Source organism: Homarus americanus, unplaced genomic scaffold (genome assembly GCF_018991925.1).
Source record: "Homarus americanus isolate GMGI-L3 unplaced genomic scaffold, GMGI_Hamer_2.0 scaffold25013, whole genome shotgun sequence".
Lineage (NCBI taxonomy): Eukaryota > Metazoa > Arthropoda > Malacostraca > Decapoda > Nephropidae > Homarus > Homarus americanus.
Window position 1 is genome coordinate 4845175 of NW_024722158.1, and position 21620 is coordinate 4866794.

General features: G+C 37.6%; 1 protein-coding gene across 1 annotated transcript; it reads left to right on the forward strand.

The window, feature by feature from the left end:
- Nucleotides 1-447: 447 nt before the first annotated feature.
- LOC121862016 (protein tipE-like) lies at nucleotides 448-20642 on the forward strand (the record flags this gene model as incomplete). The annotated part of the gene is made up of 3 exons (XM_042359946.1): nucleotides 448-1253; nucleotides 10500-10535; nucleotides 17463-20642. Coding segments are annotated over 3 exons (909 nt in total), but the record flags the coding sequence as incomplete, so codon positions are not given.
- Between the last annotated feature and the right edge of the window lie 978 nt (nucleotides 20643-21620).

Genomic DNA, 21620 nt, shown 5'->3' on the forward strand with positions numbered 1-21620 from the left:
TTTGACTGCTATGGCTACTGTCATCACCATGTCATCAATGATTGTACGTACTTTATCTAAATTGTGTTGACAAGTTGTACATTTTGTTAACAGGTGATTGTAGTGATGTTAGTTGTGCACTGTCCTTATCCTCATGTATACACACAGTACTGAACCAATGTTTTGCTCCCCAGCAGGTGCCGGCTGACGGTGGTGATGGGAGCGTGAGGGTGCCCTAGGAGCCGGGTATGAGGGTTGCCCTAAACCTGGCTGCGGCTGCTCACTCCCTCCAGCACTGCCACACACATCAAGACACACTGTGGCTCACATGCCACACACCCCACATAGCTGTACATGGCAGTATATGGCAGAAATATTTGGTGCCTTTGGCTGATACCTTCCGGGACTACAACATCCTGAAAGTGGGGTCTGACAAGCCCCATACATTTGTGACATTTGAGGTCTTAAAAAACCGCAACCATTGATTCCCCAACCACAGATACGGTGGGGTTGGAACCCCCACCGAAGAAGAATTTTTGCAAGAACTGCCTTCGTTTCTACCTCACTGCTTTCTTCACTCTTGTCGCATGTTTCAGCTCTTTCGCATTTTTATTCCTTGTACCATTTATTATAGACCCGGCCTTCTCCACTATCTTTGCTGACTTTGACCCGGAGCCCAGAGTGTGTGTCACCAGGGAGTCCGAGTTTCTTTTTGGCGTAAGTAATTGTTCTTGGTCTTCATGTCGGGAGGGCTGCACCAAGGACGTCTTCCAGTGTTCACACATATTTGTCAATTACAAAAAAGACCTCACTGGCGAGTTTACCAATGTCAATTACACAGATGTCGACCGAATAGACACAATGGAATGGGACATAATCGATGCTAAACTATACCCCAACATCAAAGGATGTGGTTATCCTCCCTCCATCAACTGCACTCTCTTCAACAAGAACTACAGCACACCAGGGAGAACTTTCCCCTGTTACTACTCCAAAGAACAGCCCCTGCTGGTCCTCACTGGTGTTGACATCGAAGGCATCAAGAAAGACCTGATCTACGCCATCATCATACCTTGGGGATGCTTTCTGGTGTCCGTACTCTACCTCCTCCTTACCTACGCTGGAATGAGGAAGCCAGATGCCGAGGGTGACCAGCCACAGGAGGTTAGTTCGGCCAAGGCATCAAAGGAAGCCTCCAATTATTCCCTACGGTCCATTGGCAAGACCATCAACCAGGGAATGAACAAGCTAAGAGGCGAACCCGACGACAAAGGGTGAGTATTTGCTCAATATTTTGCATTGTGTTGCACATGTTAACATAACAAGTGGTGCTGTTTGTTTTTATTATTTTAACACTTTCACAGTTGTCACTTTTGATTTTGTCATGTATTATAATCACAGAACTTGTCTATAAATTATTGACAGATTTTTGGTTATTCATGATATTGAAATATATCAAGTAAATCAAACATGATATACTAATTCCAATGGAATAACTGATTGACCAAATGCGATACTAATATATCATTCTCCCATACTAAAAACGTATATTATCTTCACATTAGAGAGTAGCTTCACCCTGAGTGTTTGACATCTTCTCAGTAGTTCCTCTACCGACAAATTACGTGTCCTAAAGTACTGAATGAACACTTATGCCCCCATAGAGCAGCACACCAAGTGGTGGCAGTGTGTCAAGCGTAGTCATTTGTTTTGCTGGGTGTTAAATAATCTTAATTCCCCATCCTAATCCTCAACTTATATATGTATATGAATATATATATATATACTTGTATATGTATATAATTACAGACACACACACACACACAGTTTGTAACTATATAAACCATGTATAAATATGCATGTGAATCTATTTCTATGTATATTTGTACACAGTAAATTAAAGTAGAATCCTCGACCTGCAAATAACACTGAACAGATCGTTGGTATGGGCCCTTGACCAGCAGCCTACTTTAATTGGCTCTACTTATTTTACAGAACATTTGTATGACCAGCGTAGTGGCTCTTGGGGGTGGTGTTGTTGCCACAGGTAATTAGTTACTGTTGTGGATACAAGTAACAGTTGAGTGGTGGTTACTTGCCTGTGTCTCTTTGGCCGAGCAGTAGGAAGGCAATCCGTGCTTCTCTATGCTGAGCCGATCAGCATGCCCGTACTTATAGTAAGGTAGCAGCCGTAGGACAAACTCTCAGTAATCTGCTTACTACTATTAGATCATTCACCTCTACTTTGGGCGCAATGTCTGCGAGATAAATATATATTTTTTATGTTACTTTTAAAATGCTTAGTATGAGATTAAATATATGCACCTTAGACTGACTTGTACTAGTGTCGTATGCATTCTTCAAATCATTAATGGAACCCGCAAAACAAATGACAACCGTTCTAGTCTACCACAAACACAACTGATGAATATCAGTTAAAAAATCTGAAACGTACTTGACAACAAATTATTTGATATTTTGCAGTTATAGGCATACGGGTTCATGCATACACCACCGAAAGAAAGGCAAGAGAGAGTAAAACACCAGAAAAGGGGGGCTAAGTCACCAAAGAATAAGGACAGGTATGGTTTGTGGATCCCTCTTTCTCCCTCCCTGATGGCTTGTACAGTATGTAGTTGTTCTTCCTAGTGCCAGCCAGCACGCCCTCTCTCGCGCATGGTCCATTTTTTTCTTCTTTATCTGTCTTCCTGTCTTATATATCAACTTAAACCTTTTCTCTTTTTCACCTACCACATATTCCTCTGTTTGAATGATCATGTGTAGTATAGGAACTTCCCATCCACTGTGACACAAAGCATACCTGCCTCAACTAGAACTAAGGAGTTTTCAGATCATGCTATGCCTAAAATATCCTAGCCCAGGTGAATAAAATGTTATAAAGCCTTTCTTTCTCAGACGCATTGTAGTGTTTCGTCAAATGCGATATGCTTAACAGCCATTTAAAAGGCCACATCTACTCCACAGTTGGACTAGAGATTCCTAGCTGTGTAAACAATACGAAAAATCTAGAAGCTTTCCCCCCCCCCCCACCCGTGTCATTTAGCACCATTTGCTTTACCCGTTATCACCGCTCGCGCACTGTCTCATTCTGCAATCTGTATACTATTGTTGATGGGTATTTGGTTGCACATGCAGCACTGTAACACCATATTTTGTTTATTTGTTTTATCTCCCTTCTGTCTCATCAAACTTTATGTATCCTCTTTCAATTTCCAGGTCTCTCTCTCTTCTCTCTTACGAAAATGATTATGACAATGACAATGATTCTAGCTATTGAGGGGACAAAGTGAGTAACTGTTTGCTTTGCAGCAACCAGCTTGCCTGTATTTGCATGCTGGATAAGGCCAAGCTTTGTATGATACAAATGAATGGGTGTTTCTAGTCAATGTTCAGCATGCCTGCTCCATCCTTCAGCATAAGCCTCTGAACTTGTATTCTGTCACAACACCCAATGGTAAAGAGTTACAACAATAGGCTGTATCTCGTATTGTCACAATGTATACAGGTGCAGGGGGTGTTGTGATAGTTTGTGATCACTGGTATGGTGACTACTGCCCCTGGACGTGTGTCCCTTCTTCCATGGTGGTCCTCTCCCCCCCTCGCCCCAGCACGTAACCCATCCCACCAATTCACAACGTTGAGGGGGAGGGATGGAGTGCGACTTGTTACTTACACTTGAACCTCAGAAAAGTGTTTACATTGAAAATTACTAATGAACTGACACTGGTAGATTATTTTGCATTCATGTCCCGGTGAGTAGCTTTAGGGTAGACATTATTAAGGCCTTCTCATTCAAAGTACTGTACTCTGTAGTACAAATGTAGACGGAATTTTTTTCGTGCCACCAAATATCTGTGTTGGACTCGTGCATTTCTCAACTAATACAAGAAAGTTCATGCAACTATCTTGCTGGTGAATGTTCATCCTTATATAAAGACAAACTCTCTTGGATCATCACTGGCAGAGACTATCCGTACGTGAAAATGTCAGGGGCTCTATAGTAATGTAGAACAAAAAATGAAATCTTAAATCAAAATAATTATGCAAAACAATACAAAACCAATTCGAATTCATGAACTTCCTTTGGATATAGTGTAGTCAGACTTAATTCTACTACACTTAAGATGCCATAAAAAAATTCTTATAACCTTTAAAGTATATTTGGTTAAATTTGCAGCAGTGAAGTGATGTGAAAGATCAAACTCTCAACAGTACAGTACACTGTACACAAGGGTTTCACGAACGGATGGCCACCAACCTCAAAACAAGACATAATGCCATATGCATCTTGGAAATTTGTTTTGTTCTAATTATGTTTCTCTAACACCATTCACTTGAGAAACTGCCCTTCCTCAAGACTGACCAAAAGCTAACTAAGGTACTCCAGCCCTTACACAACCTGGTGGGCTACTACGTGATCCATTCCCCCAAATGAGAGATCACGGTCTTAAACGAGTGTGTCATTACTATTTTCCCCGATTCTTTTTTTCATTGAAGTTGTATTTACTTCCAACACAGACGTTTTGTGATATCACATTACAGTATACCTGATTTTTTAATTACAGTACATAGATTTCTGTAGAATAATTTGGTCGAAGTACAGTACATACGAGTAGATACAGTATCTGTAGACAAGATGGGATCATGTGCAACTGTTCATGTATGGGACATGGTGACTTTGCTGTACTGTACTGTAATGCAATAGTGCCACTGTATTATACGGTATTTTGTCAAATTATCTTTGCTTGATTTAAAACCATAAATAGCCTGGTTTGGTATTACAACTACTACCTGCCTTTAATATGATAGATTAGGAAATGAATTTCTAATATAATTCAATGCCATTTTTTAAAATAAACATTACATATTTTGCTGTAAACTTAGCTCGTTTCACACTCAGCATGAATCACTATTGAATATTTTAATGCAGATTATGAATCAAATTTTGTTTAGCATGCATGAAAAGAGATATAACTATCAATCATACATATTAAATGGCAACACTATGGTTGATAGAATATAACTATCAGTCATACATATTAAATGGCAACAATATGGTTGATAGAATATAACTATCAATCATACATATAAAATGGCAACACTATGGTTGATAGAAATAGTTTCATATATTCTATCAAAATCTTATATGGCATATATACCTTAAATATAACTATGCACAGTGATAATCAGTAATTTAATTAAGTATTTCACTGTGATTTTCAAAACATATTGATAATGAGACGCACATACGTTATAACCAACTGCGTCATGCAGCTTTCCATCAAATAGTTGTTTGTAACTGCTTGTGAGGCAGAGCAAAAGTGTAGCTAGGCTGCTCTAGTCATACGCAACCAGCACAAAAACTGGGCTGGCGTTGTTGTTGTTGTTGTTGTGGTGGTGTTTTGGTAACGGTGGTGTTGTGGTTTAGCGGGCATGGAGGAGGAAACGGTGGAGGCGTTCTGAGCGGGTTCAAACGCGGACAGCTTACTTCGCACTCCATGTTGGGTCCCAAACTACTGCTGGCGCCCGCGTCTCTTCCGCAAGTCCACCCCACCCGCCGTACCACGCTGCCCCCCCTGGAGAGGACGCCGCCCCTGCCTAGACCAGCAAGGTGATCCTTTCCCTCCTCTCAGCTACCCAACCTAAGCTTATGCATGTTACAAATGCAGCAACTGACCCAGATTATGAAAACTACTTAATGGTGTATATTCAGAACACAGCACAATATCTTTTAAATTTTGTCTCATTTGTATCTTGAATATCATTACTATCATCTCTTATTTATTTTCAAGATTACAGATGGATGGAAATGCACCATCTTATATTATTCTTGAAGAGGATGTTATTTATATTTTGTGCTGTGAACTAATATCACTGGAAATTCAAATTCCTCAATATGGTTTACCTTCATATCCTCAGCCCTTTTCCCATCATTCTATTAATAAAGGCAGAAACAGTTCTCAGTCTTTAGAATCCTATTCTTCTTGATGAAGTTGCTGGTGGGTTGAATTATGTCGGTGTTTCTGCATGACAATCTTTTACCTTGACCACAGATTAGTTATCGTATTGGATTGGAAACTTTCTCATGATTGGAAGATTAAAACAAGTTTACTATTGCAAACTGCATCAATGTGTGCCACATCTTATCAAACCTTGCTTGAAATATGCACCCTTGTTGAGTTTTTAATCCTGCTGGTAGCTAAACACTTAATTCCTTACTCGTGCATCTTTCCCCTATCCTGCGGCTCATGGTTGGTCTCCCATTTTCAACTGGGGATAAATCCACAGCTTGTTTCCCATGTTACCTCTAACTGTTGAGAGTTATTTCAAGTTCCTCATTGGTGTGAACTGAATACAATACAATTCTTGTTGTCACATTGTTAGTAACAGTTGAACCTGAAATTTTGTATTGAGTGTTCTGTGCTCAGAGGAAGTACAATACTGTACTAGTACATGAAGTACCACAGGGCAGTGTATTGGCCCGCTGTTGTTTGTTTGTTTCATAAATGACATGCGTGACGTTGTACACTCCTCCATACAAATGCTTGCCGATGATGCCAAGTGACTTCGGGAAATCAAGAACCAAGCGGACTCTGAAGAGCTGCAGAAGGACCTCTGTGGGCTCCAAGAATGGTCGAAGAAATGGCTGCTGAGATTCAATGTCAAGAAGTGTAAGAGGATGCACCTGGGGTGTACCAACAGTAAGGAGGCGTATCATATGTCCCAACGGGATGAAGAAACTGCACTATTTGAGACTGAATGTGAAAAGGACCGAGGTGTGTATGTTGACAATGAGTTGAAGTTCTCGGGCCATTGCGAGAAGAAGGTAAACGAGGCAAATAAATTATTGGGTCTTATAAGAAGGTCGTTCAGATATCTAGACGGTCTGTCCCTTGTAACGATCTTCAAGAGTGAAATGCTTCCCCATCTGGAGTACTGTCACCCCGTCTGGTCCCCGAGATATGCTAGGGACTGTCAGTTGGTTGAAAATGTTCAAAGGAGGGCCACCAGACTGGTGCCTGCACTTCGGCACCTCAGCTACCCTGAGAGATTGGAGCGCCTGAACTTGCCTAGCTTATACTACAGACGGGCAAGGGGAGACCTAATTGAGGTGTATAAGCATCTCAAGGGGTACTACTCAGCCGAGTGTCCTTACTTGGAGCTGGCAGATGCTCGCCCCACAAGGGTTCACAGCTCAAGATTGAAGAAACCGCAAATCCAGAAAACTGTGAGGGCAAACTTTTTCGGAGTGAGGGTTGTGAACTCTTGGAACTATCTGCCAGAAAGTGTTGTGACGGCACCGAGTGTGAGCTCTTTCAAGACAAGACTTGACCAACACTGGAGCGGGTTCAGGTACATTCAGGAGCCCAGCACTTGCCAACAGTGCGTAACAGAGACGTGACCGATCCTCCAAGCGGCTAACGAGCTGATCTTTTGGTGAAGAGGATAAAAGAAAAGGAAAAGTAATCAGAAACGTGACCGATCGCCCAAGCGGCTAATGAGCCGATCAGTGGTGAAGAGGATAAAAGTAAAAAGAAGGGGTCCAGTTTAAACAGTCCATTAGAGTTCATCAGTGGGTGTTGTGTTGTCAGCTCACACCACTAGTAGAGTGTACAGTAGCTAAAACAACTATCTATGCAGGTGGGGGTCGATATGCTCCGAAATTTTACGTGTTACTAGTGACAGCCCCCTATACCAAAATTTATGGTCCATGTTCTCATATTGTTTCCCACAAAGTATGCACAGATAGTTGTTTTAGCTACTATACATACACTTGTCTTCTTACTCTACACTTTCATGAATATATTTTGCTTGTCTTTTTACCATGCTGTACCTTGACATTCATTAATTTCGTGTACTGCATTCTTACTCTTGATTGACAATGAAAATTTTGCTACAGGTATTCTTTTAACTATAGACTGACTGTTATAAATATCCCGACTGACTTCTCTGGTATATGACATGGCTATGTTGTGCATGATAAGTGATGCTTTAGCTTTGCAAATCTAGTTGACAAAACTCTGTGTTGGACAAATTTTTAGTATGACTGATATTACAAATATACCTCTCTCTACCCCTTGGTACTTGGCAGTGTCCTCGCCTACTACTTCAGCATGACAAGTCTTTTATATATACAGTACTTGTATATAATATTTACTCTCAAGTGATGTTCATTTTACCCTCTTGACATATTTGTCCTTTCATGAACATATTTGATGAATTTGTTGAAAACTTCCATGTTTTCCAATGCACAGTTTGTTGACTGTTGTACATAACCGCACCATGTGCACGAGTGTATTTTCCATGTGTGGTGTTCAGCCAGTGTGCACTGTGTCTCACTTTTCTTTCTCTTTCAGTGTCTTCTAATAATGTATTTTCATACTATAGGTCGGAAACATTCTCACTGTCCCACCAGGTTTGTCAGCTCAATGAACAACTCACTTTAAGTCTTCCTCTATGCCTTCAGACCTAATGTCTGAATTTATGTCAAATCAGAACATCCCCTTCCAGGAGAGCCCAGTCTTACAGTGCATGCTTATTATAGTCTCTTATGGCGAGATCTTCCTTTATCAGAAAACTCAAACTGTCAATGTTAACAAACTATACTATACATAACTTGTGTGACCATCTCCATTCTCCACTCCTTGTACAGTTTTCAGACATGAAACAAAAATTACCTAATTCACAATATCTTCCTTGGTAAAACATTAAAACTATTGGAAATATTTGTGTTAAGCTTCCAAACATTCTAATAAGTTTTCAATGAATCAGAATGGTCAACAGCCAAACTTATCAATTCACCTAAAGTTTGGATTAGTTCAAATTGCTCTTCGAACACAACATTTATTTGAAAGAAGAAATATGATCAACTTGACCTTCATATAAATCACTCAACATAACTAAATTATATCACTCGTCAGATACACTCGTTTGTCCCGTTTGTTTTTGACACCGGGTAATCCACGGCCTTCTACATCCCCAACTTCATCAAACTGTCTCTCAACCTTTAGTATAAACCCTGGGTCTTCCTTGTGTCCTGGCATATCTGTACCTATTGGTTATGATATAATGTTTCAGTTTGTGATGTGTCGTAAAATGTTTCAACTTTAGGCGTTTTGTGGTAGAAATTTCCTGGGTGTGAAGGAGGCTAAAGACCCCTAATGTCTGGGAAAAGCTAAAGGAAGAAGAAGGTTTCAGCAATGGACACTTTTGCTACACTTTACCAGTGTAGTATACTCTACTGTATTTATCTCTCTAAGCATACTGTACTACTGCACCATGGCTATTTTCCCTTTCTCTCTCCATTGTCTTCTCTCAATGTCTTTCAACTTATTATCTCCCTGATTTCCTCCTCTTCACACTCTCTCACCCTCTACCTATCTCTATATTTTCATGCTGCCTCCTTCTCCTTACTATTTCTGTTTTTCTATATCCACCTTTCTCTTATTTTTTATTCAGCTCAGTACATGTATTCATCTGTCTCTATTTCTCAGTGAGCCTTGGCAGGATAACAATACAGTACTGTGTAATGACTACCTTCCTGACATTCTAAAAATAACCTTTACCATGTCCACACATCTCCCTCTATTTTTATATCCCTAAGTTATCTTTTTGGGGATTGTTAATTTTGTTGTTCAATGCTAAATATGTTCTCTAAACCCTAAATAAATGAGTTTGGTTATGGTAATAGAGGTGTTGGTGGTACGGTGTTAATGTGCGTATCTTTCACACTGTGCCACGGGTTCAAGTCAGGGTCCAAACATCGCAGATTTTCTCCTCGTACTCTGGTTTCCTCCTGTACCAACACTGGGCAATAAAGATCATAACAAAGAACAAATGAACTGTTCGAATGGCTAGTAAGTTGATAAGTGGTGGAATGATAAGTAATGGAACAGCTTTATGGAGTGACAACACTAAAATATGTTATTGTCGGTTGTTTCTGGAGAGGCACAAGTACCCAGTAATAGACTGACATGATTTGTATGCCCATGATTTACCCCTGTACAGTACATCCATTTGTATGAAATTTACTTCTGTGCAGTAACTTGGGAAAAATTTGTACATCAAGTTGAGATTTAATTGCGGAGTTTCCAAAACCATTTTATCCTTCCTTTTTATACCCTTTTCAGCTTAAACAACATATATACGGAGTATTTTTTTCTCCGTTATTAAGCTGGTCAACCATAATGAAAACCTTATCAATTTATTTCTATTTCTTTCTTCACCTTTTACTGAAACACCGAAAAGGAAACATTTCAGATACAGTAACCGTGATTATCTGCACTCTTACCTTTTGTCATTAACCAACACTTCACAATTAAATTAGAACAGTAAAATGGATATTGGGAGATATGATCCATGTTCCTTATAGAAGTAATTGACAGAAAGTTTAATAGGCTGCAGTTATATACCCGATAGCCACCACCAAACTAGAAAATGATTTTTTTTTTAAGGTAAATACATTTACAGTCAGAAGATAAGAGTGTTATCCATTTCAGCTATGGACCAACGTTATATCGTGTGCCGATACCCAGGTAATTGTATCTCTGCTCACGTAACCTGTGATGGCAATTCTCGCTTAACTTTTGCCTGTTTGCACTCTTAAGATTAACACAACTTCACAATTTATTTACCACTGTGATGGTAATATTCTCAAAGCCCTCTAGCGTTGTGAGCTGACCATACACCAAATAATATGTATCATATTCTCAACAACTTCCAGTTATGTTAAACACTTGTCTTACTTTTTAAGATCAAAGCAAAAATATTTCAACTTAACCAAAGTACTGTACAGTAACTCAACTAATCTAATTTTATGAAATTTACTTAGTGCCAGTGAACTTATCCAGTGTACAGGGTGTTTCATAGGTCTCACACCAAAGGAAAATTAATGTTTTTCTCACTTTTTTTTATTTCATTTGAGGGAATTATAACAAATCAATAAAGATTGAGAGAAAAGGACCAATTGAATGGGCACCAAGGTCTCTGGACTTCACAGCTCTCGATTTCTATCTCTGGGGTCACCTAATATCTGTTGTCTGTCAAGATCATCTGAGAACCATGTATTGTAGGTGACCTCAGAGGAAGAAATTGAGGTGTGTGAGTTCTGGAACCTTGGTGCCTATTTAATTGATTATGAGTCCTTCACCTGAAAAAGAAAAAAAAGACAACACTAATTTTCCTTTGGTGTACAACCTATAAGACACTGTGTAGTTTGACCAACCTAATCTAGTTTGACCTAATGTAACTAAACGTACTTAATGTAGTTTGACCAACTTAAACTTTGCCTAACTTTACATAACCAACTAAACCTCATTTAGTTTGACCAAGCTAACCTAACCTAACTTTACCTGAAGGAATATCAAAAGAGCTGTTTATTGGCAAGTACTGTACTACATACTATTTCTTTACTGTGTTGTATGCTCACAGCACTAATGAATGGGTATGAAACTCTCTCTCTGGCTATATGACTCCTTGTTAACCTAGCATGGTTGTGCAGTGTGATTAACAACCACAATCTTGCAATGCAACAGCAATTTGCAGCAGCAACATATCCTCCCGAGTAAGTCTCTCCTCAGCAGCATTTACTCGTGAATTCCTCGTTTAAAAGTTAATCTACAACTTAGAAGTTTATAACCATTATATGGACGACTAAATAACCAAATATATGAGATTAATTTCAATCGGATAGAGAGGCAAAATGTGCATTGTTGGAAAGCTATTGTGAACAGGACCACCAAAATGTTTACTTTTCAAATGACGCACACCAACCAAACAGTTATCTAACCAAAATTACCCTTGGACTGTTAAGTTTCTTTTGTGTCATGTTAGAAATACTTAAATAGTGGTCCTGTTTGTGGTACATTTCTAATCCTGGAAACTTTTCAAGATGGGTTCATAAATTTTGGACATTGAACTACCGAAGCATCATACACAGGAAACGGTAACCCTCCACGAATAATATACCGTAGTTGTCGTAATGTGTGATAAAGGGATTCAATTGAATATCAACTCGCTTCAATTGACCTATATCAGTAGAAAATGGGCAGTTTAATATTTAGTTGAATGTTCATCAGTTTTTTTTTATTACAAGAATATTTGCTAGTAAACATAGTAAATGAGAAAATTCCTGACATAAATAAAGCACACTGGCCACAATACATTCTGGTAGTATTATACGAAGACTCAAATTCATGTAGTTGCCCTCCCTCCCGCCCTCCCCTTCATGAAATATTTAAAAAAAAAAAAAAAAATGCACAATTCAACCGGCAATGCCAATATGGTACCGTATATGTGTTAAAAAAAACAAGTACATTACTGTAGTTCTTTGAGACTGCTATTATACATAGCATTACAGTTCAGTACTAACAAATACAAAATGAATCAAGATATTATTCCCTTCTAAGTAATTGAAATATGGCTCTTTACTCCTGTTACATGTACTAGTGCTGTAGTACAGTGCTACTGTATTAGTATTACAGGACTGAAAAGTAGTCTATTTAGTTGTCTCAAAGAACTAAAATTACAAGTTATGACTCGTCAGCCATTTACACGGTACTGTATATTATTTTATTACCTTAAAAGATTAATAAGTTCAGTAGGTACAACCCTTAATACTGTACACTGTACTTGTAAATTTTCTTATGATTTCCAAAATACATAACATAACCAGTAATGTGTGTGCCTCTCACTACTGTGTCCTGGGTCAGATGTGAGAAGGTTGTTATCCTTTTTAACCCCACCAAACATCGCAGGTTTTCTATAGGTAGTCCAGTTTCCTCCTGTACTAACACTGACATGGTTAGTAAGCTAATAAGTGGTGGAAATGATAAAATATAATAAAAATAGAGCCACCACTTACATGCACTGCTTGAACAAATATTTGAGATTCAGTATATACAGTACATATTTTATCACTGGGTCTCTCTAGTGCTGTTTACTTCCCATCAACAATAAGAATTCTCAAATTTGACAGTACAAAATGTAAAACTCTTAGGAGATTAATATTGTGAAGATAACTTTTGGTATACAGTACTGTACAGTATTTTGATGAAAATTTCAATTGCTACATTTTTTATTATTTCTCACTTTCACATGGACTACAGTGCTTTAACAGTTTCAGCAAGCTAAATATCCCCAAGTAAAATCAGAAAATGTCACTTTTTCATGCATAGCCAACATGAACAAGAATAATAGTGACAAATACAGTATATCTGTAGTATTAAGTGAAGGCAACCTCATGTGTCAGGGTGAAGGTTTTGCCTCACAGTTGTCACTTGATATTTCTAACCACAATTTATGGATTTCTCCGTGTCGTGCAGCCAAACATGAACCTTCACTAGTTTCTCGATTCTAGTGATTATCAGGTGCAGTACAGTATATACCCCCTGTACAGTATATGATGTATCGGCTCTGGTTTACGTAAATATTTTACGCTCTCTATCTAGCTTTTAAAAGTATTAATCGTACTGCATATTACTCCTATAGAAACGTTTACTTTATTATAACCTCGATATGCATTAACTCAATAACTCGTCCTTACGAACATGATATAAATTAACAAAATTTTTGTTACAGCCCCTAGAATGCACCTCATACGAGACACATTAATTAGAAGTGATATTGGTGCCAAGTTTCTACAGTAAGTGTGCAGTCTAATAATGTCTTCCCTCTAGCACCAACATTTATTAAACTCTTCATAAACCACATCACCCATGCATGCTCCTGAAGGCAAGGTTCAGGGCTCATGGCTCCCTGATACTGACTTGACCTTCTTCATCACTTCTCAATTTTTAAATCGTCACAAAACTTAAACATTTATTTGTGAATATGCATGAAGGATGCGCTGGAGATTGGTTTTCATTCTACACTCAGGATGCTATACTGAAAAGAACAGTTGAATGGGTATGTTTGTGCTGATCAGACAATGTTTTTGGTTTTGAGTTTTTTAACTCCGAGGAAACCTGTTGACACCATCTGCCTCAAATTTTAAATGTAATCCCTCAATATACCCTGTAAAATAAATATGTATATACCCTGTATATATATATATACCCGGTATATATATATATATATATATATATATATATATATATATATATATATATATATATATATATATATATATATATATATATATATATATATATATATATATATATATATATATATATATATATATATAATTGGTAGTGTCTTCTCCTCTTCCTCAGTCACAACTTTTCATTTCTTATCTGTCACAAATCTTAAGATGCAAGCTGCAGATTCTTATAAGTATTCTGAAGAGACTCATTCATCCAAAGTACATATATACATACACTTACTCACTCTTTCACTTACTCCACTCACTCACTCTCACTCCACTCATTGAAGCTTTTTGCTGCACTGGTGAAGGTTGGCCTCATTCTAAAACACGCATACCTCTGTCATTTCACGCAGCCAATCACCACTTGTCAGCAGCCCATCCAACACAATTGACCACTGCCCACCAAGTTTTCTCATCATACTCAACACAACCTCCCTCTTAGTCTTAGCCTCTATCATATAATCTACTCTTGAAATATTAACTGTTTATCCATTTTTTCCCTCCCATCTCTCACTATGTCCATCATACCTTAAGAAACTCTAGTCTAAAACTTCTTTCCTTTCCACATATTGTACTGTACCTATAAATATATACTGGGGAAATATGAAGTTAGGTTATGGTTCATTGTCACATTGCTTAAGTATATTCAGTGACAGTGTGTAGTGAAGCATATCAATGTGTCTTCTGTTTGTTAAAAAAATCTGGGAACATGTTGTTAATGCAATAAGTATTATGAGTGATGTGTCAAAACATTGTCTGATGGTGGCAATTAACCCTCTGTGCACCATATGCTATAATCCGAGTGATAGATTATAGTGTTTGATCATATTATAATAAGGTTGTTGTGACTCATACAAGAACAGTGTCTTGTGGAATCAACTCCAGTGTCTAAAATATTGAGAAAAAAAAGTCCAACGCCTTTTAGAATTTTCAAGTGGTGTGAGGTTTAATGTCAAAACAATAAAATTATATACTGTACACTAACAAAAACAATTTGCTAAGGGTTTGAACTTTCTACACACAAATTTTAAAAATGATGTGTGAATTTTTGTGAGTAATTTTCTGAGCAGCATGAACTAACAGATGATTCTTCCTAAGGTGTAGCATTATGACTCAATTAACATTCCTATGCTATTTTTATCAGTTATCATTAGTTTTGTAACACAACTGTAAAGATAAACACTCAGCTTTTGTCGAGTATGAAGCTCAGACCACTTGGAATATATTAAGATGCCGCTCAACTGGCATCCTCTGTTGCACTACAATATGCTTGCCCAAAGATCTCTCGTATTTCTGTTCATTTTCGTGATAGTATTAGGAGTATGTCAACATTAGCCGTGGTGATAGTGCATGAAACAATCTTTCAGTTACAAGAAGGATGTTTCGGCTCCAAATGTAAAACCAACAGTGCAGTACTTCAGGTTGGAAATTTCCTAACCAAACCAGATTAAGATCTCTTGGACCGAAGCTTTTTCTCAGTGTGATAATCTCTCCAGCATGCCGATATTTCTTGGAAAAATTTATCAACATCTTCGACAAAAGAATGTGAGGTTGAACGCATTAAAGCACTAGAGAATGATTATGTCTGATGTAATTTGCCTCAAGTGCAGCAAGCAGTGTAGAAGGTGGACTTATTAGTATCAATACTTTTCTTTGCACCCACAGGCAAAGTGATTATTACAACACATTAAACCCTGGATTACCTTTGTCGAACCTTTAAGTGACTTTGTAGTTTAGTATCTATGCCAAACCTAAAACAGCACTCAGTTTAATTATTTCTTGACAAAACATAAATCATTCTTTAGCATGAATTAAATAAACCAGTTATGACTTAAGTAATTGATATGGAAAACTGTATGTGTACCCTGGGTAGGTGGTCTACTCCAAGTGGGGCATGAAACTGTCTGCTCTAACACAGGCCACCAATGCCTGTTCACTTTTACACCTCCATGTTAGAGCAGGTAGTTTCATGCCCCACTTAGGGTAGATTGCTGACCTGCGAGGTACACGCACATTTGTCGATCTTTGGAAGATGGAAAATTATGTTGTGCAGGGCATAGTTACTCCTTGTTGATGCAATGTTGTGATGTCTTACCCTTTAATGAGTGATGTGGAATGATTAGGTGAACCTCTTTTCAATCTTATTTCTGTTCCATATAAAATAGGAGGAAAAGATAACTAAACCAAACAAGTTTCCAGAAATATCCCACAACACAATGATATGAAGACAGTACTGCAATTGGAGTTAGTGTAACATCTTGTGCTACTGAAAGGGCTATAAGCACCTTGGATAAGAAGATTTTATCAGAGAAATGAAAAAGATGAATCATAATTCGCAGAACATTTCTACTGTAGCAACCTTACGAATGCCAGGTTCATTCTTATATTCTTTCTCCTTACAATTGCTACCAATTTGTGCCAAGAATATAGCACATCACCAGACTTGACCAACACTGGAGCAGGTTCAGGTACATTCAGGAGCCGGTGCATGCCCAGTACTTGCCAACAGTGAGTAACATGGACGTGACCGCCTAAGCGGCTGAAGAGTATGGTGAAAGCACTACCATTATAACTTCATAGACAAGTGAAAAAAGGTCAACCTGTAGCACTGTGCATTGCAGGATTTATTGAGAGATCCTAAGAGTGACGTTCAACTTACCAGAAAATCTCTTTATCCAGTATATCTCATCCCCCATAGGTGCTGGATAACTGGGATTCTACTGTACTGTACTGTACAAGCAAATCTAGAATAGCATGACAAAATAATGATAATAATTACAGTATATGGATTACTGGTACTCACAACATATTTTCAGAAACAGTATTGACAAACACTATTAGAATATCTAGACTTTAATGATCTGTACGATATCTTATTTTTTCCAAAATATTGTACCGGGAAAACTGAGAATCATCCTGTGATATACAGTAATACTGTATCCTGGATCAGATTCTAAAGGAATCATTAGTTTACACCTAGAGTCACTGAAAGAAGATGTAATTTCACAGGTTATTGATTTTGCATTGCATTTTAGAAAATGCTTTGAAAGACAGATATTAGTGGCATGGGTCATTGATTCTTTTAATATTACCGGTAAATACCTGTACTATACAGTGTAGTTTTAAAAAGTTAATTATAACCCCATTATATCACGCGTTATTAATTCTTGCAGCGTGTTTAAAAAATTGCAAAGAACAGGCCAGTTGTGTAAAACTATCAGTTATTAATCCCTACTCTACTGTATATGAGAGATACAGCACAGAATACTTAAGAGTCATCCAGGGAAGACACAAACTGGCCAAAGTTACCGTAATTATTAGGACTGAACCTTAAAATATCTCTACAACAACACTAATGATGACTTGACTCTTCCAGCAGTCACAGGGAACCAACTGAAACCTCCTTCCAAGAGGCTGAATTTGCGGAGAGACCCTTAACATGAAGATTGGGCCAGGGAGGACGAGCTGATGGCAAAGATGGTGTTCGAAGATTCTGAAGATGATGGTGAAGATGAAGATGGTGAAGATTGTACAGTAGTGGAGTATTTGTAAAGATGGTGCTAGGAGGTATTTGAGATGGTGAAGATCGCATTAGCAAGTAAGGATAAAGGAAGAAGGGAAAGACAGGTCAGAAAGACAACAATAAATGAGGGAAAGGAGGATGGTGTGAAAAATGGTAGCGATGGTGAGGAGGTTGTTAGTGGATAGTGAGTATGGAAGTGAAAGTGATAGAAGATAGTGAGGCAACAGAAGACAGTGAGAAAGTTCCTTGAAGGTGCTGGAGATAAGACCTGGAGGTGGTTCAAGGTGCTGGAGATAAGACCCGAAGGTGGTTCAAGGTGCTGGAAATAAGACCCGGAGGTGGTTCAAGGTGCTGGAGATAAGACCTGGAGGTGGTTCAAGGTGCTGGAGATAAGACCTGGAGGTGGTTCAAGGTGCTGGAGATAAGACCCGAAGGTGGTTCAAGGTGCTGGAAATAAGACCCGGAGGTGGTTCAAGGTGCTGGAGATAAGACCCGGAGGTGGTTCAAGGTGCTGGAGATAAGACCTGGAGGTGGTTCAAGGTGCTGGAAATAAGACCTGGAGGTGGTTCAAGGTGCTGGAGATAAGACCTTAAGAAAAAGTTATGAAGTGAAAGGTGATGGAAGAAGTTATTGAATGGAAGACGATGGAATATACAGACGTTAAGGAACGAAAGATGAAGAAAAGGTATGGGAATGGAAGATACTTGAAGTTACAGAATTAAACAAAAATAAAAACAATTATAAAGTATACCAAGACTAAAAACTTTGAAATGTTAAAATGTACAGAGCTGGGATCCTGAAAGTGCTCACAACTGTTTTCTACCCTTCACAAGCCAAACACCCCGACAACAAAGACACCGAGAGTCAAGTACTGTAGTAGCTTTTTATTATCTACCATAGCAAGATTTATAGATAGCTCTGAGAGAGAGAGAGAGAGAGAGAGAGAGTATTTAGGACAGTGTTATTATAGTTTGTTAAAAATAGAAAGAGGGTTAAATAAGACATATAAATGACAAGACCTACAAAAGCTACAGTGTAAGGAGTAATTAGAATATGTAATGGTATATTTATATATCTAGTGTCTTTTAAAACTTGGGATGGAGAAGTTTTAAAATAGTTACTCTCGTCTTCACATTCGGTACATCCTGATTTAGCTATAGCTGAAGGAAGCTCTATCCCTCGTTTGGTTGTCACCAAGTCTGGTATGTTATGGAAATAAATTCACAGACTGAAATTTCATCGCTTGGATTTGTAGTTCTATCTCCTGCTATGTGTTGATAAATAAGTGTCATCTAAGAACACCAAAGCATCCCAGACTTGGCAAACATCCACCTGCAACTCTCATTATACTTGCTGTTCTCCATGTACTGTTTAACTAGGTGATATTCTGTCTTCTACCTCTTTGTCACCCCTGGCCATCCGCCCCTCCCTCAGGCCCTGACTACAGTGAGACAATAACAAGCATTGCATGTATCCAACAGCTACTTGGAAGTGAGGTTTCATGTATTATTATTAGTAGTAGTATGCAGTAGATTTCTCAGTGATGTGCTGATGAATATTTAGGATGAGTCATACCTAGTATTCATCAGTGAGTGACAGAGAAAACATTTTGTTGTAGGTTCATGGAATAATAGTATAATTTCAGTTCAAGAGATCATACAACTCCACACACAATTCAATCAACCAGATGCAGCACCTGAGTATATTGGATGCAATTTTCTACTAAATATAGCCAAGAGTTTCTATGAGCAGTTTCTGAATACTGTAATCACATGCTGCAGTTTCACCTTCATTTTGCCATATACAGTAATGCTCATGCTAAATGTCATTATACTGCAACACTATTGACAATAGGGCATATGACTTATTTACTTGAAAAACTGAATATTTGCATTAGTATACAGTACAGGTACTTGATATGAATGTGTGTGTATGATCTCCACCCCTCAAGTAAACTCACCAAGAGTAAATTAATTCCCACACTCTCAGTGAAATTGTGTACTGTACTGGAAGTTCTTGTTTCAGTAACTTCAGGTGCCATTATCCTCCAAGGGGCATCTGATCCATAGCTATGAGACAGCATGTGTAGTCTTGAGGCTACAAGTATAGCCACATGACTACATATGTTTACCCTCAAGACAACATACTGCATGTGTAAACTAAAGGCACAAATTTGTAGCTGTGAGGCTGAAATGTTTAGTCATCATGCCTCTAGCAGTAACAGCAGCAGCATACTTCAGTGTTGTAAATTTGGACCAGAATCATGGCATCATTTGTCGTTCATGTTAGTAGTAGATGTCATAAAGAAATTGTTTGCTCATAATTTGCGAGTCTCCCACTGTGACACTGAACGTGGAAGAAAAACTGGCATTGAAAGAAAAGATTGCAAAAAACTGGATGACAGATCAGGTAATGGATAATTTTCTTGAATCAATAGCATTCAGTTAAAAGAATAAAGAATGTGATGGTTGGGTATTCTTAACTTTTCAGCAGGCAGGGGCTTCCCTCAGCTGAATAAAATCAGTTGGAGTTAACCAGAATAAAATCGTCTGGCACTCACCACAATAAAATACCTAAGTTATTCTTTGCCCCCTAAAGGGTTAAGCTAACTCATGTTCCTAAAAACAGCACAAATGGACCATAGACCACGTAATGGGTTAATTAATGAATACAGTAATCTTGAGTATAGACATGTGTCCACTTCTCCTGAGAGAAACAATGAAAATAATGTTTAAGAGTGATTGTCTTATAGAACAAGGATTCCATGAAGGCCACTTTTCTTCCATAGTCAATTCACATGTGTGTGTGTGTTTGTGTGGCAGATGGTTATATTTTCATGTAAGCAAGTGACATTGCCCCCCTCCCCCTTTCTTGGTGCTATTTTGCGCAAACAGACTTACAAGAACATACAATAAATGAAAAAGACATTGGAATTTATAGTCCATAGAAATACTGTAATACCCTGTATATATATATATATATATATATATATATATATATATATATATATATATATATATATATATATATATATATATATATATATATATATATATATATATATATATATATATATATATATATATATATGCTATAAAGAAGAAAACACCCTGAAGATGTGAATTACGAAAGCGCTGGGAACTTGTGGTTTTCTTCTTCCTTGTGGTTATCAGCATATACCTGATCACGGCACCTACAGTGATTTACTTGCATATATATATATATATATATATATATATATATATATATATATATATATATATATATATATATATATATATATATATATATATATATATATATATATATATATATATATATATATATATATATATATATATATATATATATATATATATATAAAGCCAAAATGTCTAAAGTTGAATACTGTCCCTGCTGTGTACGTACATGTAATAGCTTTGACTGATGTACTGTATAATGTTCTGTATCATGATGTGACTATTATAAGCTCTGCTTTATTTACATGTGTGATTAAAACAGGATTTATATTTAATCTAGAGATGCAAATTGAAAGACAAACTTTTTTAATATTTGTAAGACTTGTAGATTTATATTTGCCATATAAGTAGCACTATAGTGAAGCCTTGTGTAGTTTAGTGGCATTTAACTTTGTTTCCTGCTGTGTTGTTTGACATCATACATAACAGTCACCACTCAGACACATAATGAAACTTGCAACTACTGACACACTCTGTAGAAGCATATAAATTATGTTCCTGACAGAGGCCATCATGATGCTACAAACTAGTATGTCAGACCAATACATGTTGCACTCTAGTACAATATAATTAGATATTATTGTAAAAATATTGTTTTACTCAAAACCAATAAACTTTCAGGAATTAAATTTAATGTTTAATAAGAAATATAAGAAGTAGGAAGTGACCAGTTGTAGTTTATGTTAAGTGTAAGTGAAGCACACTGAAGAAAAGGAAAGAAGTTTTTAGTTTATTTATTGACCAAGAACATTTAGGGTTGTTCTGTTAATCA